Below are 13,802 nucleotides of genomic sequence, written 5' to 3'. Positions count from 1 at the left end.
TGTATAGATAGAAACATATCAACATGATAAGATAGTGGAACACCTGAGAGCCAGGAGCTCTGGAAGGAGAAGTGCTGCGAAACACACAAGCTTCGTGGAGGTCAAGGTCAAACGTAAGAAGACAGTTCCAAAGTGCTGGTTTCAGTACCCTAAACTTGCTCCTTTTGGACTTCTTCTGTCCCCATCATGAACTAAACTAGGAAACCTAGGTGTTTGTGTTGTGTGAGAACGTGGGAGTGCATGGCCTGTCCTGTAAAGAGGCACAAAAGCTGTTAAAGGAAAAGAGTGACATGGATCAAACTCTGCTTTAGAAAGATTAATCTGGCAAAGAATAAGATATGTGTGTACAGAGGCGTGAACCAGGGCTGGGGAAAGGGCAAGGAAGTGACTGTGAGAGACAACGCGGAAGCAAAATCAACCGGCAGCAATGGCAAGGTCAAAACAGCATGCCCGGGGTCGCTAGGAGAAGCCATTCATGAAAATCACAACTGAAAACTAGATTTTGGGCGGTATTACACGATAATCTACATATTAGATATGAGGGCTGAAGATACAATGAGGATTCTGATGTGAGATAGCATAGAAGACATTAAAAATGCAGAACTGAAATCTAGAATAAAGATGCTTAAATAAGGTTTATGAATTAGACTTAGGAGAGGATGTTTTACTCTCAAAACTGTATTTAAACTTTTTATATGTCTATATGTTTTTCTGGAGTTAAGTCTATGGCTGTCATCAGATGTTCAAGGAGATATGTGTGTTGACTTTGGATACTTTTAATCTTTTGGTGTTCTGCAGTTTCATTATAATGTGTCAATTTCTTTTTATTTAGACTGTGAGATTCACTGTACAAAGAAAGTACTTTCTCATTCATAAGGCTGGTATCTTCTATCAGTGCTGGGACATTATGGCATTTCTCTTCACTTTTTGATCTCTTTGCTTCTACCTATAACATGGCTAAAAGTTTTTTGTAACATCTCAGATCTTCCATTGAGGAGTATTTTCCTATTTGTGAATAAACACAAATGAACAGTGACTGCAAAAACGATAATGATCAGTGTGTAGAGCTTTGCTGTTAAGATGTAGTGTTAAGCAAGAGGGACTTTACCTAACAAATGCAATCAGTGTAACCTAGTTTATTGTACCCTCAATGAATCCCAAACAATAAAAAAAAAAAAGATGACCTGGCTTATTGCACCCTCAATGAATCCCCAACAATAAAAAAAAAAAAAAGATGACCTGGCTTATTGCACCCTCAATGAATCCCCAACAATAAATAAAAAAAAAAAAAAGATGTAGTGTTAAACTGGAATTCATGAATTTCTCATCTTCTTGTAGAAAACACTCTTCCCAAAATCCTCGAAATGTTTAGCAGAAAGGTCTCAGGCCTGATTTTTTAAATGAAGACATAGTTTGTTTTATAGTTTTAGGTCAATTCATTATGCTGTAGAAAGGAAAATAACATTTAAGAGAAATAAGGGACGTATCCCAAGACATAAATTTCAGACAGAACTCAAGGGTCAAAAAAGTTTAAGAAACACGTACCAAGTGAGATTTGCGTTATCACAGATTTATATACATCTTCTTTCTAAATGTGAATTTTTCTGCCTAAAAAAGAAGCTAGAGAAAAACACTGAGATATCACTAACTTAAACGGCTGAGGAGGAGAAAGTTCTACACCAGAATGTTTCTAAAAATATATTATTTGGGGGCTGATTGTTTTTCTCTCTCAAATAAATTCTGTTCTGGTTCTGTTTTGCAATGTTTCAAAGCAGAGGCTGAGCTCTTGATCTTTTGGAAGGCACAGGCAAGACAAAGGGCCAAACTTCACTAATGAAAACTTGCTGAACTTAACTTTTCAGAATTCCACTCTAAGTCACGAAGAACCCTTTTGGCCCTGCTCCCAGACTAGTAAAATGAACATTTCAGGTCTCTAGAGGCTAAGACAGCTCTCTCCACCAATACCAAATACACATCTCCTGACAGCTGGTTGTCTTTAGCATACTCAGGATAATGTATTTATCAAAGAGGGGAAAAGAACTCTCCAGGAGCACAATATTTATTAAAGGAATTATCTTAGTGACTCAAGTAAACATGAGTAAAGCTAAATTAAACTATATTTACTATCATGTTCTATTACTTAAATCCTGACATAAATTTACTGTAAGAGCTTTGTGGGTCTCTTTTTAGAGATCACTGATAATAGAACTTTTTTTTAAAGGTAAGACTCATTTTTCTTTCAAATCTATCTATGCTCAGTGATAAAATTTTTCTAATCTAAAAATCTTTTGAGCCTCTAAAATGAAAATTTTCCATTGTTAAGATGCTGAATTCAGTATTTTAAAAAAATCACAATATATTGAACTTGCTTATTTAAAAAAACATTGTATCTGATTTATCTGAAATTAAAATCCTTAATCAACTATAATTCTAAGTAGAATCATTTTAATTTTCCTCTTTACCTTTTCCCTGGGCCTCTTAAGTCAAAGTTTGGTTTATCCTAGCCTTTGTGGATCACACAGAGATCTGGTCTGTTACAGACCCACTGTGGGGTTAAGGCAGTGGAGGGGAGACTGGAGAGGCCACAATAGTAGGAGGTAAGCGGGCACATGAGATCAAAATCATATTCACCACCAGCAGGGTTTAGCTGATAAACCACTCCTAGGAAATAAAGCTCTACATCTCAGACATATGACCATGGGACCATAAAGGACACTAGCTCGCTGGGATAGCCACAAGGCACGACAACTAAGAAATGACTATGGATTCCACTTGCCTTTACACGCACATAGATCCAAGTACCACAGCTTTCTGCCCCTCCAGCAGGTCTTATCAGTTGATACTGCGGCTGAGATCAGTCAGAGACCTGGGCAACACCAGCTTGGCAGGAGATAGGCTGTGGCTCCCAAGCTCTCAACTGATGGAAATAGAGGCCCAACCCTTAAGCATTTTACAGTCCAGGGAGACAATTTGACAACAGAGGCCCAAACACAGCAGGGAAAAAAGTGTAGTCTTATTGAGGAGGCAGGCGACAGTGTCACAAAAAGTTCCATGGAGGAGGTGGTGATTGAGAAGATCTAAGAGGATGGACAGAACTTGAACAGATCCTGCAGGACAAAGAAATAAATCTAATGTTCTGGTATAAGGAGCAGCCTAGGTACAAAAGTATAGAAGTGAAAAAATACAAGGTGTGTTTGGGAAATCACAAAAATCCAAGTTTGTCTGGATAACAGGATACAGGTAGAGTCCAGATAGTGGTGGAAAGGTGATCTGGGACTATAACACAGAATCTCTGAAGACCAGATTGAGAGCTGTGTGCTTAGTTCAGTGTGTAATTGAGAGGCATTGATGGTTTTGAGTAAGGACAATACAAGGATGGATAGACTGAAATGGGAAGAAACCAGAAGTTAAAAGGCCATCAGGAGACATGGAAATTGAAGGACTGGACAAGGTAATTAGAGTAGGAATGACAAAGATGAGTGACATTGTGGAGATCAAATTTCTAGTACAAAATAACTGACTAGCTAATAGGGGCAGGAGGTGTGGTCAATGCCTTTGAGATATGGTGCCCGGGTAGCAAGGGAACAAGAGTGTCATGAATAGAAATAGGATTGTAAAGAAGAAACATTAACTTATTGGGGGTAATGATGAGTTTGGTTTTAAGATACTCTGAATTTGAGGTATCAACTGAACACACAGACATATCTATCCAGTGGCTAGAAAAGCAGATCCGTAAGCAGGGAGAAAAGCTGGGATTAGAATTGGGGATTTGGAGGTCATCCACAAAGGGGCAAGGCCACCAAAGTGGTCCAGGGATATAGTTACAGGAAACACAATTCAGTATAGTTTAACGGGCTGAAAAAAGGAAGTAGAGGCAGTGAAAGAAGAAGGGGCTAAGAACTCCAGGTTATTGAAGTTAGTTAGGAATACTATGTGAGGATCAGATAGGGTAGTAAAATGAAAAGCAGTCTGAAAATTTTAAAGAACTTAACAAGTTCTTTACTTTAACAAGTAAAGTTCTGTTATTGTTACATTATCACATATTTAATCTCTAGAAAAGGCACATTACATTGGAAAAGCCAGACTTTCCAAAATCTTCCAAAGCTCCTATTCTACCAAGTCAAATAAAAATGTGATCTCCACCTCTCTTGAACTCTTAAAGCACTTAGTAAGTATTTTCTTACTCAAGAAGCACTAAGTAACAACCTTGGGTCAATCATTACAGTAGGCTCTTTCATATACATCCCCACCTTGAAGTAAGTGAAACTGAAACTTAGATTTACCCCTCTTTACAGAAGACAAAATGAAGCACAAAAAGATTAACTTGAGCTAAGATTGCCAGCCAATAAGTGAAGGCATCTGATGACAAGTATTAAAGTGCCTTTTCTACTAAAGCACAAGTTGCAACTTGCCACATTTATTTTTACTGTATTATAAGCAAATTAAGAGCATGGGATATCTCATTTATCTTGATAGCCTCTGTAGCACTTAGCAAAGAACCTTACACTTAGTCAATTCTTACTGGGTTTTTATTGCCTGAAAGGATGAACATGCATATTTGAAGGTATAACAGGCCTTACTAAAAGTGAGCATTTGTGGGCTGGTAAGCTTTGAGTACTTATTTCCAAGGCGGACTGTAACTTAACAACAAAAAGTTCTAAAAACAAATTCTGTACTTGTGAAGATGCCACCTGGTCTGCCTCAGGGCTGAAGTCCTCTTTTTATGCACGGAGTGGGAACAGCACTGGGGATGATGAAGCTGGTTTTCTTCAAACCACTCCCACAAAGGGCCTCAAGCCAAGAAAAGGGCCCACACCTCTGGGGAAGAGAACTGAACAGACTGTGATGCCCATTTAACCTTTGGTTTTACTGCTGGAACTGCCTACAGTCTGGGAAGGCGGGAAAGGTAGAGCATGGTTAGTGGTTAGTGCCAGCTCTGATGATGTAACCTTAACATTCATAGCTTTCCTGCCAGGAAAAGAAAAAAGGCAACTGGTTTAGAAACTACTTTTTTTTCCCTTTCCTAATAGTCAACCAAAATCTAATTTGCATCACGGACTAGTAGCTTTTTTTTTTTTTTTTTTTTGCATAACTCACCAATGACATTTTTGTTAAATGAACAGAACTTCGCATCTAATTCAACTGATTAGTTTTGGTTCCTTGGAAAACAAATGTATAGAGCTTGAAATATGTTTATTTCATAAATGTATTTAGTGCAAAAGGAACACAAAATTCTTCTCAAAAGCACTTACTTTGTAGCCATATATTAATATACATGGGGGGGGGCGGGGATCAGGAAACAATATGCATCTAAACACCAGAAGGGCATGCAGTCATGTGCAGCAAGGCTGCCAGAAACATGAAACAACTATTCCAGAACTCTGGGTAAACAGAAAGACTTAAGAAGTGGAATCACATTTCAGGCCTTCATCAAATTATAATACACTTGGGAGTTTTCTACCAATGTATCCGACAGATGTTCTCTTTGATTGGGATTGTCTAATTTGGGGACATTTTGTATTCATGTCTTTAGAGAATTTTAGGGAGCAACAAATCAATCAATTGATCTCTTTTCCTACACGTGATGACAAGACACAAAAGTAGCTTTTTTCTTTTCCTACTTCTGGGACTAGTTAATGTGAGCGTAATACCCTTGCTTGCTAAACGAATAAGCAGGGGTGGACAGATTACTGCCAGAGTGGACTGGGATTTCTCCTAGGCTCAAAAGATCTATGCCCATGGACAGAGATGATAAGAATGCAAGCTTTCTCTCAAAAATTTTGCTCTATGTGGATTGAGTTACTGGTCTTCCCCATGCCTCTGCTGGTCAAATGTACTGCAAAGGCCTAATGATTCATAGAAAGAGCCATAGCAGAAGCCAAAAGGTGTATAAGCCTCACCCAGAGCAAGAGTCTGGCATCAGTTTTGAGTGGGTCCACATGGGATGCTTTTCCCATGACTTCTGAAAGAACTCTCCAAATCTGAGACTATAATCAACGCTTGGATAGCAAAGAGTCAACAGGATAGCATAAAACACAGAAAACGAATGAAAATTTAACATAACATCAAAGATAGTACCAATCCTCTTCAGTAAGTTCTTGGAACCTACCCCAGAGGTGGAGAACCTTTTCATGTTGGAAGGCCACGTTAATCAAGCTGTAATCAAATAAGGCTGCAGTCAAGAAACTTGAGTAAGATAAACTTTAAAATGTACATTCTTTTGTAAAAATCTAATTACTATGTACTTAATAATTTCAAAAAGTAAAAATGATTTGTTAATTTTAAAGTTAACTAAACTTTTAATGACTCTGTTGTGGCTGCTTTTTGTTGGAAAGCATTTGAATATTTGGTTGCAGCATGAAGGTCCAATTTCAGTTGATCTTCTAGATGGGTATCAGTCATTTGTGACCTTAATGATGTCTTAATTTGGGTAATGTAGGAGAATGTAGAGTCATAGCAGTAAGTGGTCAAAAACCAAGAAACCATTTTGGGGGCATGTTGCTGAAGGCATGGGTATTCTACTGCACTTTCCCACGTTTCAATGGGATCTTTCTTAGCATCAAGTAATGACTTTAAAATGTCATCTACTGAGAGCTCAATCAGTTCCATCTGTAGTTTGTTAGGTGCCTTGATGTTATCAACTAGGTCAGGCTGAAATGCTAATTTGAGTGTGGTGTCATGATTTTCAAAGTCAGTGAACCTTTCATTGTACAAGTATTCTCCAATTAGTAAGTCTATAACAGCTGTGAATTCTTCAAATGATTCACGCGTATTATCCTGTTCATCAACAACCTTTGCTAGCTGGAGAAAATGTTCATTCGAATTTTCCTTTTGAAGAAGAAATGTTTTGAAAAAGTTAGCTTTTTTTTGAAATGCTTGGGTTTGTTTTTGTTTTTCTTTTTTTTTGCCACTTATCATATACAGGCTTAGTTTTACCTTGCAAAGAAATATTCAAGTCGTTTTGATTTCACATGATATCACACAGAAATGCTGCACTCCAACAGAAATCTTCTTCAACAATTCACATCAATGATTCTGTTCTTCATAAAATACAACTATCTGTTCTAGCAGAGATAAAATTTTGGCTAACCCTTGTCCCTGCTGTAGCCAATACACTTGAGAATGATGCAGCAAATCCACACCTTGAACGACTTTAGCATGTTACAAAACTGAGGATGCCTGTTGCATTTGCACAAATATTGTTAAAATACTTATAACTTGCTGCAAAGTGTCACTTGAAATAGCAGCTTTAGCACAGAGATTTTGCTGTTTCAAGGTATAGTGAAAAGGAATGAGAGCATGTGAATCTGTTTCTTTTCCTATAAATAAACTCTTTCATGTTTTCAGTCATGCAAGGTGCACCCTCTATACGTACATACACTAAATTTGCCAGTTCAGTTCAACTTCATGCCATTTATCTTAATTGTTGAAGTTATCTATTCCCCATGTTCTGTTTATAAGAGTGCCCAAAGCAAATAACTCTTTGTAGCAAAGAAAATCTTCTTCTAAAACAAATGAAGTACCTGGTGCTGAGTCAGTACTATCAGTTGATTCATCCAAAGCAATTGAATAATATATTTTTTTCTTTTGAAGTAGTGCATGACGTTGTTCTGTTAAATTGAAGGCTAATTCATGCTGCCGATCAGTTATGGTTCTCCTTGAAAGAAGCAGTTGTTTGTACTTTGAAACGTTATTAGGGTCTAAGCATCCTACAATCTCAACAATGAATTCTTTTACAATTCCTACATCACTGAATAGCTTCCCTTTTTTCTCCAGAGTACATAAGCTATTTTATAAGTTGCTTCAGTGGCATTATTTCCAGGTCTTATTGCTGCTTAAAAGAATCATCTTTGCTTTTGCTTTTCATCTTTTAATTTCTGCAATACAAACTTTCATGCCTCTCCCTCCCTCTCATTTAAAGTATTTGTGACCCTTAATGAGCATTGTCATGCTGATGAGCACTGAATTTCGTTAATGTTGATAATGCAGGATCACAAAGCAAGCGAATTATCTTATCTTTAGCAGAAAGAAGATAATATCACAATTCCCAATCCTCATTTAAAAACCTGTTTTCTTCCTTCAGCCTTCTCTAGGTCTTCTTTGACATGATGAGGTGGGGGTTTTTTTGTTTATTTGTTTTTTTTAGAGACAGAGTCTCACTTTATCCCACTTGGTAGAGTGCTGTAGCATCATAGCTCACAGCAACTTCCAACTCCTGGGCTTGGGCGATTTTCTTGCCTTAGTCTCCTGAGTATCTGGGATTATAGGCGCCCGCCACTACGCCCAGCTATTTTTCTTTGTTGTAGTTTGGCCGGGGTGGGATTCAAATCCACCACCCTGGGTATATAGAGCTAGCGCCCTGCCCAGTGAGCCACAAGCGCCACCCAACATGATGGGGAGTTAAGCAGACAGAATTTAAAAATACTGTCTAGTGAGCAGCGCCTGTGGCTCAAAGGAGTAGGGCGCAGGCCCCATATGCAGGAGGTGGCTGAGCCGCAGCCAAAAACTGCAAAAAACAAACAAACAAACAAAAATACTGTCTAGTTATGTGACTATTCACAAATTCCACTTCAAACAGAAGCACAGGGACTGTTATAAAAAGCTGGTAAAAGACCAGCATACTTAACCTGCATGAACTCTTGCCAACCAGCCTCATGTGGTTGTGGCACCAGTTAAGTGGGGAAGCTAAAACTAAGGCATGAGCATAGCACTATCAATTTAGCCCCTATGGCTTACTAAGGTTCTAAGTGTGTCAGTCAATCTGGGAGGATTATTTCATTGAAATTTATTCCATTCTTTGGTAATTTAAATATGTTCATTTAAAAAATGAAATAAAAATATAAAAGATGAACATGAACATATTGATAAAAATAAAAGGAACTGTTCTGTAAAATTTGGATTCAGGATTCAGTAAAAAGCCACACTTAAGGACTTAGAAGGCTACATGTGGCCTTAAGACTGCAGGTTGCCCACCCCGACCTACCATGACTGTGCCTTCTCGAAATGGCATTACTTTTGTTCCACGTGTTGAACTTTGCAAAAATTAACCAAAAGTGTCAATAACTTTAGCAAATATCTGAGCCCTTACAAAGTCACACCTTAAGTTTACTAGTTTCCATATTACCTTATCTCTAAAACTTCTTTTTGAAAACTTCTACTTAAGGATATAAGAACTTTTGGTAGTTTATTTTAGTATTTCAAATATCACTCTACCAAGTGAATTTGTATCAACTAGGAAAAGTTTAATAAGACCTTTTAGTGTAGCATTTCCTAATTTTTAGTGAGAATTATGTATTAACTGAGAAAACTGCCAATCAGGCAACTGATAACTATGCATTGCATTTGTGCAAGGCATTAAAGAAGTTAAAAGACTGCTTACCCTTCAGCAGCCTGCATGCAATTAACTTAGCAAAAGATTTAAAAAATGCATTTCTCCAACTACATGTATGAAAGATAGATTATAATGTTAATATAGACTGTAAGATTAATATAAATTCAGTGTTGCAAAAGCTCTGTGGAAGACTAGACTAATTGTGGTTGGGAAAAAATGATTGCAAAGGTGATATTTGAACAGGGGCTTGAGAATGTAAAATATTTCAACAGGAAGAGAGAGTTAGGAAAAGGTAGTATACATGGAAGGAAAGCTTTAGCAAAGGCATAGAGGGAAGACAGTAAAGGTAAATTAAGAAAACTTCAAGTGGTTGGGTCTGACTGAAGGACAGGCTAGGAAGTATGAAAAAATTGATCTGTAAAGGTGCATTGTGACCAGTTCTTCTTTTTTATTTTTAGAGACAAGAGTCTCACTTTATCGCCCTCAGTAGAGTGCTGTGGCGTCTTAGCTCACAGCAACCTCCAAATCCTAGGCTTAGGTGATTCTCTTGCCTCAGCCTCCTGAGTAGCTGGGACTACAGGCACCCGCCACAGCATCTGCTATTTTTTGTTGCAGTTTGGCCTGGGCAGGTTCGAACCCGCCACCCTCACTATATGGGGCCAGTGCCCTACCCACTGAGCCACAGGCACCGCCCCATTGTGACCAGTTCTTAACATCAAAAAGAAGACATGTAGAAAGCTAGATTTTAGAAATAGAAAAAATGACTATAAAAATATACCCTTCTGTAATCATTTTTCACATCATACCTTAGATTTTTAGAATGAGAATATTTTATTAGCAAGTTTATTTGCAAACTAGATCTAGTAACTTAAAAGAATAATAACCTGGCTGCTGGAAAAAATGTTTTTCTCTGCTGGGAATTCTTACCTGCAGCTTAATTAACATATTCCTATTATCCACATCTTGTGATTGTTCTTCATCACCAAAACACCTTTGTATACACTGAGTGGCTACTCTAGAACTGGTATTTGCTCACTTATTTATCCATCCTCTCCTTTTATGCCCCAACCTGCCCCTGCTAACCGCTCGCTCATTCTTCTCCTGTGAACTGTATCAACACTAACAAGGTTAATAGCTACTACTTGCAGAGAGTCTACTATAGAGCCAGGCACTGCAATTAATGCTTTATGAACAGTATTTAATATAATCCTCAAAACAACACCATGAAATAGGTACTATTATCCCTACTTTATGACTGAGGAAATGAGCTCAGAGATGTTAAATATTTTGCCAGCTGGTAAGGGGCAGTGCCCAGGTTAAACCCAGATCTGCTGACTCCAGAACCCCTATACTGCCTCTCCCACCCTTTGATATCTTAGGAATAGAGTCAGTGTTTTCAATTCGAAAATAAAATAATCATTGAGTACCTGCTACTAAAAGTCTTTTCAGTGACATATAAGCAAACGAGAGAATGCATGTAGATTGTTGGGGCTCATAATCTCCCACATGTGGGTACAAACAGCTGTGTCATACAAGTTTGTAAGAGGTTGTGTCCATGATTCATAAATCAGAGCAACTGAGGTCAGAGGGGGTGAAGATGGCTTAGACCAGAGTATGAATGCTGAATGGTGACCACATCTACTCACAGACTGAAATCAGCCAACCCTGACTAAATGACTCAGAGAGAACTTTAATAATACATTTCAGAGTCTGTAAAAACTCTTTCTGCTGATGAAAAATCTGTGTTGTCAGAAGTTCTCAACCAAATCTGCTTATAATCCATTTTCAATGAACCCCAGCTTCCTTTGAAGTAGAATAAGCTTCTAAAGCATTTTGCCAACAATAAGCACACTGTGAAGTCAGTCCTTACAAAATTCATTACTGATGAGTAAAATTATTTGGTTAGAACACAAATGTGACATCAAACTACTTCTACCAAGTAGCCTGGATGCCGTGTACAATTATATATGGCTATTTAGACACAGACAAATATTTAATCGTACCTTTACCAACTTCTGATTAAACTTTTGTTTAACATTTTAAAGAGACTACTTACATTTTTACTGATCTCTCTAATACTTTAATAGTTACAAATATATAAGAAATTGGGTCAGATGCTGTTCAGCAGTCATTTTTAGGCTACAACCATTCATACCTCAGGGAACATCTGGAGGGAATTATAATTTTGGACTCAGTCTGCCTACCCTTCTCTTTCTACAAAGACACAGTATTCGTATTACAAAGTGCATGACTAATACTCCTCAAAAGATAGCAGTGGCAAATACTGCATTTACTGTGGAACCTAAAATCCTAATAAATTTCTTAAGAAAATGAAAGTCAATAAAGAGGAATAATTTAATTTTAAGAGTTCAATAGAGACAAAACAAAAACTAAAACAAAAAACGTGGAACACATCAGCAAGAAGAGGCATCGGGCTACATAATGGTAATGACATTGATACTTACTGCTCAATTCGGGGTGACAAGTATAGCTTGGGGTATACTTGGGTAGCTTCAGTGTCCTCAAAACTGACTGAAAGGAGGGCCACATCTTCTCCAGGGTCTTCATTTACATCCTTAATCGGGAAGTGAAAACAATGACATCAGCACCTGCTCTCATAACACCTTCTTAGTAATAAGCTGGTAATCCACTAGCATTGAAGCCATGGCTGTGAGTCATCCCTATTCTAACTTAGTGTCTCGGCACATCCTTGGCCACATACCTCATCACTCCTCTAGAGTGACGGCTTTTAAACTTTTTGCACAAAGTCCACCGAGGTGAAGCAAAAGGCGCCCACCTATCTGAGTTGTTCCCAGGTTCTAGGGGAAGATATGCATGAATGTGGTGGTAACAAAGTATTAGACTAAAACATAATTAACAAATTGCAGTAAACTTTGCTATAAACATGTTTATATCCTTAAACACCAGGGAAATATTAAAATACTCAGTAATTTTACTATACCTACCTTGAAAGTATACTGTAACTCATTTAAATAGCAAAATCTCCCAGTAAATACACCATGAAGTGTGTCACCATTACAAGCAAATGGCACGGGGGTTAGGTATACATCTACTTTAGCAAAATGATTACGGACGATTCACATGTGATCTACCAGACCAGACATACATAGCTTACAAGTCTAGTTATAAAAACACTGTAAGATAAAAACATTGTTGATCCAAGTATATACCAATAAACACGGTGAGGTTAACCACACAGTCTCCAATAAATTAAACTGATCATGATAAAGCTAAACTGGAATTTGTAATTAAAAAGAAGAGCAGCAATTGAAGTTCATAACCAACTCAAGCCAACACTGCTGACACACTACGAAAGAGTCCTGAATCAAAACTGGGGAATTTACAACTATGTGCATGTGCCTTGTGATTATTGCCAAGCACCAAGTGTCTGCCAGAATTCTGAATAAAATACTGAATTAAAATAAATCTAGTAGCATGTCAACTTTCATTTGTGACTACCAAATTTTAGTAACTTGATTTCTTTTTGGTTGGTAGTAGCTCTAAATCAAATATAAAAATTTTAAACACTTAATAATTTGTGAACACTTAACATCTTTCACCGGTAGGGACTGGTAAGAACCAACCTATATTTCTGGATCAGTTCAGAGGTCCTCCAAAGGACTCAGGAGACATACCAGGGTAGGGGTCCCAACCTAGACTTTAACACTCCATAAGCTTTAAGAACCTCAGATACAATGTCCTTTCATCTATCTAAAACTATGGTCATCAAGCTGGTTGTCACGCTCATCCTGCTCTGCTCTAACGTCATCAGTCTCCTGGCTCTCACTTCGCTTGTGCCACAAGACATGTATGCATAGGGACAAGGACTGTAAGTTTCTCTCATCTTAAAAAGTAAACATTTTAAAAGGAAAGAAAAGAATCTAACTGGACTCTATAAGAGTCCCTGGATTCTCTCTCATCTCCTTCCTCCCCTTCACAAGCTGAAAGAGTTGTCTACCCTCTCTCTCTACTCTCCCCCGCCCAACCATTTATCCCTTAGCCCATTATAATAGCCAGCTGACCCTACTAGTTCATCAAGATTGCTCCCACCAAAGTCACCCACTAAACACAGCAAATCCTTCTCTGTTGGTTTCTTGCTTATTACTTAGACATTATTTGACATGGATGATCACCTGCCTCTGGAAATGCTCTTTTCTTTTTTCTAAGAAACTATACTCCCCTGGCTCTTCCTCTGTCTCTTGGACTACTTCCTCTTCCATTATCACTCTTTATTTTTTAAAGATCTCAATTTTTTCTTTTTGGTTTTTATATTACAAAATTTAAACTGACTTCATTAAGTCAACCCATATAGAATTTTATAAAGAAAATGTTCTTCTACCCTTTCCACTTCCCAACTTTTCAAGGTTCCTACACATCCTACACTAAATGGGTACATAGCCTCAAATGGCTTTCTCTACCCTCATGAAAACATACACATACTTGCATATAA

The 13,802-nt window shown here is 37.8% G+C and overlaps 1 protein-coding gene across 3 annotated transcripts in view; it reads right to left on the bottom strand.

Moving 5' to 3' along the window:
• The window catches only part of BABAM2 (BRISC and BRCA1 A complex member 2), a 474,143-nt gene that overhangs the window by 169,331 nt on the left and 291,010 nt on the right, over nucleotides 1-13,802 (bottom strand). For all 3 annotated transcript variants that reach the window (XM_053587206.1, XM_053587205.1, XM_053587207.1), the window contains exon 7: nucleotides 11,797-11,906. In XM_053587206.1, coding sequence (XP_053443181.1) covers nucleotides 11,797-11,906 — 110 coding nt within the window. The remainder of the gene's footprint in view (nucleotides 1-11,796; nucleotides 11,907-13,802) is intronic.

This window comes from Nycticebus coucang, chromosome 4 (assembly GCF_027406575.1).
Source record: "Nycticebus coucang isolate mNycCou1 chromosome 4, mNycCou1.pri, whole genome shotgun sequence".
Classification (NCBI taxonomy): Eukaryota; Metazoa; Chordata; class Mammalia; order Primates; family Lorisidae; genus Nycticebus; species Nycticebus coucang.
The sequence above is the reverse complement of the archived record's forward strand: the minus strand, read 5'-3'. Positions and strand labels throughout refer to the sequence as shown.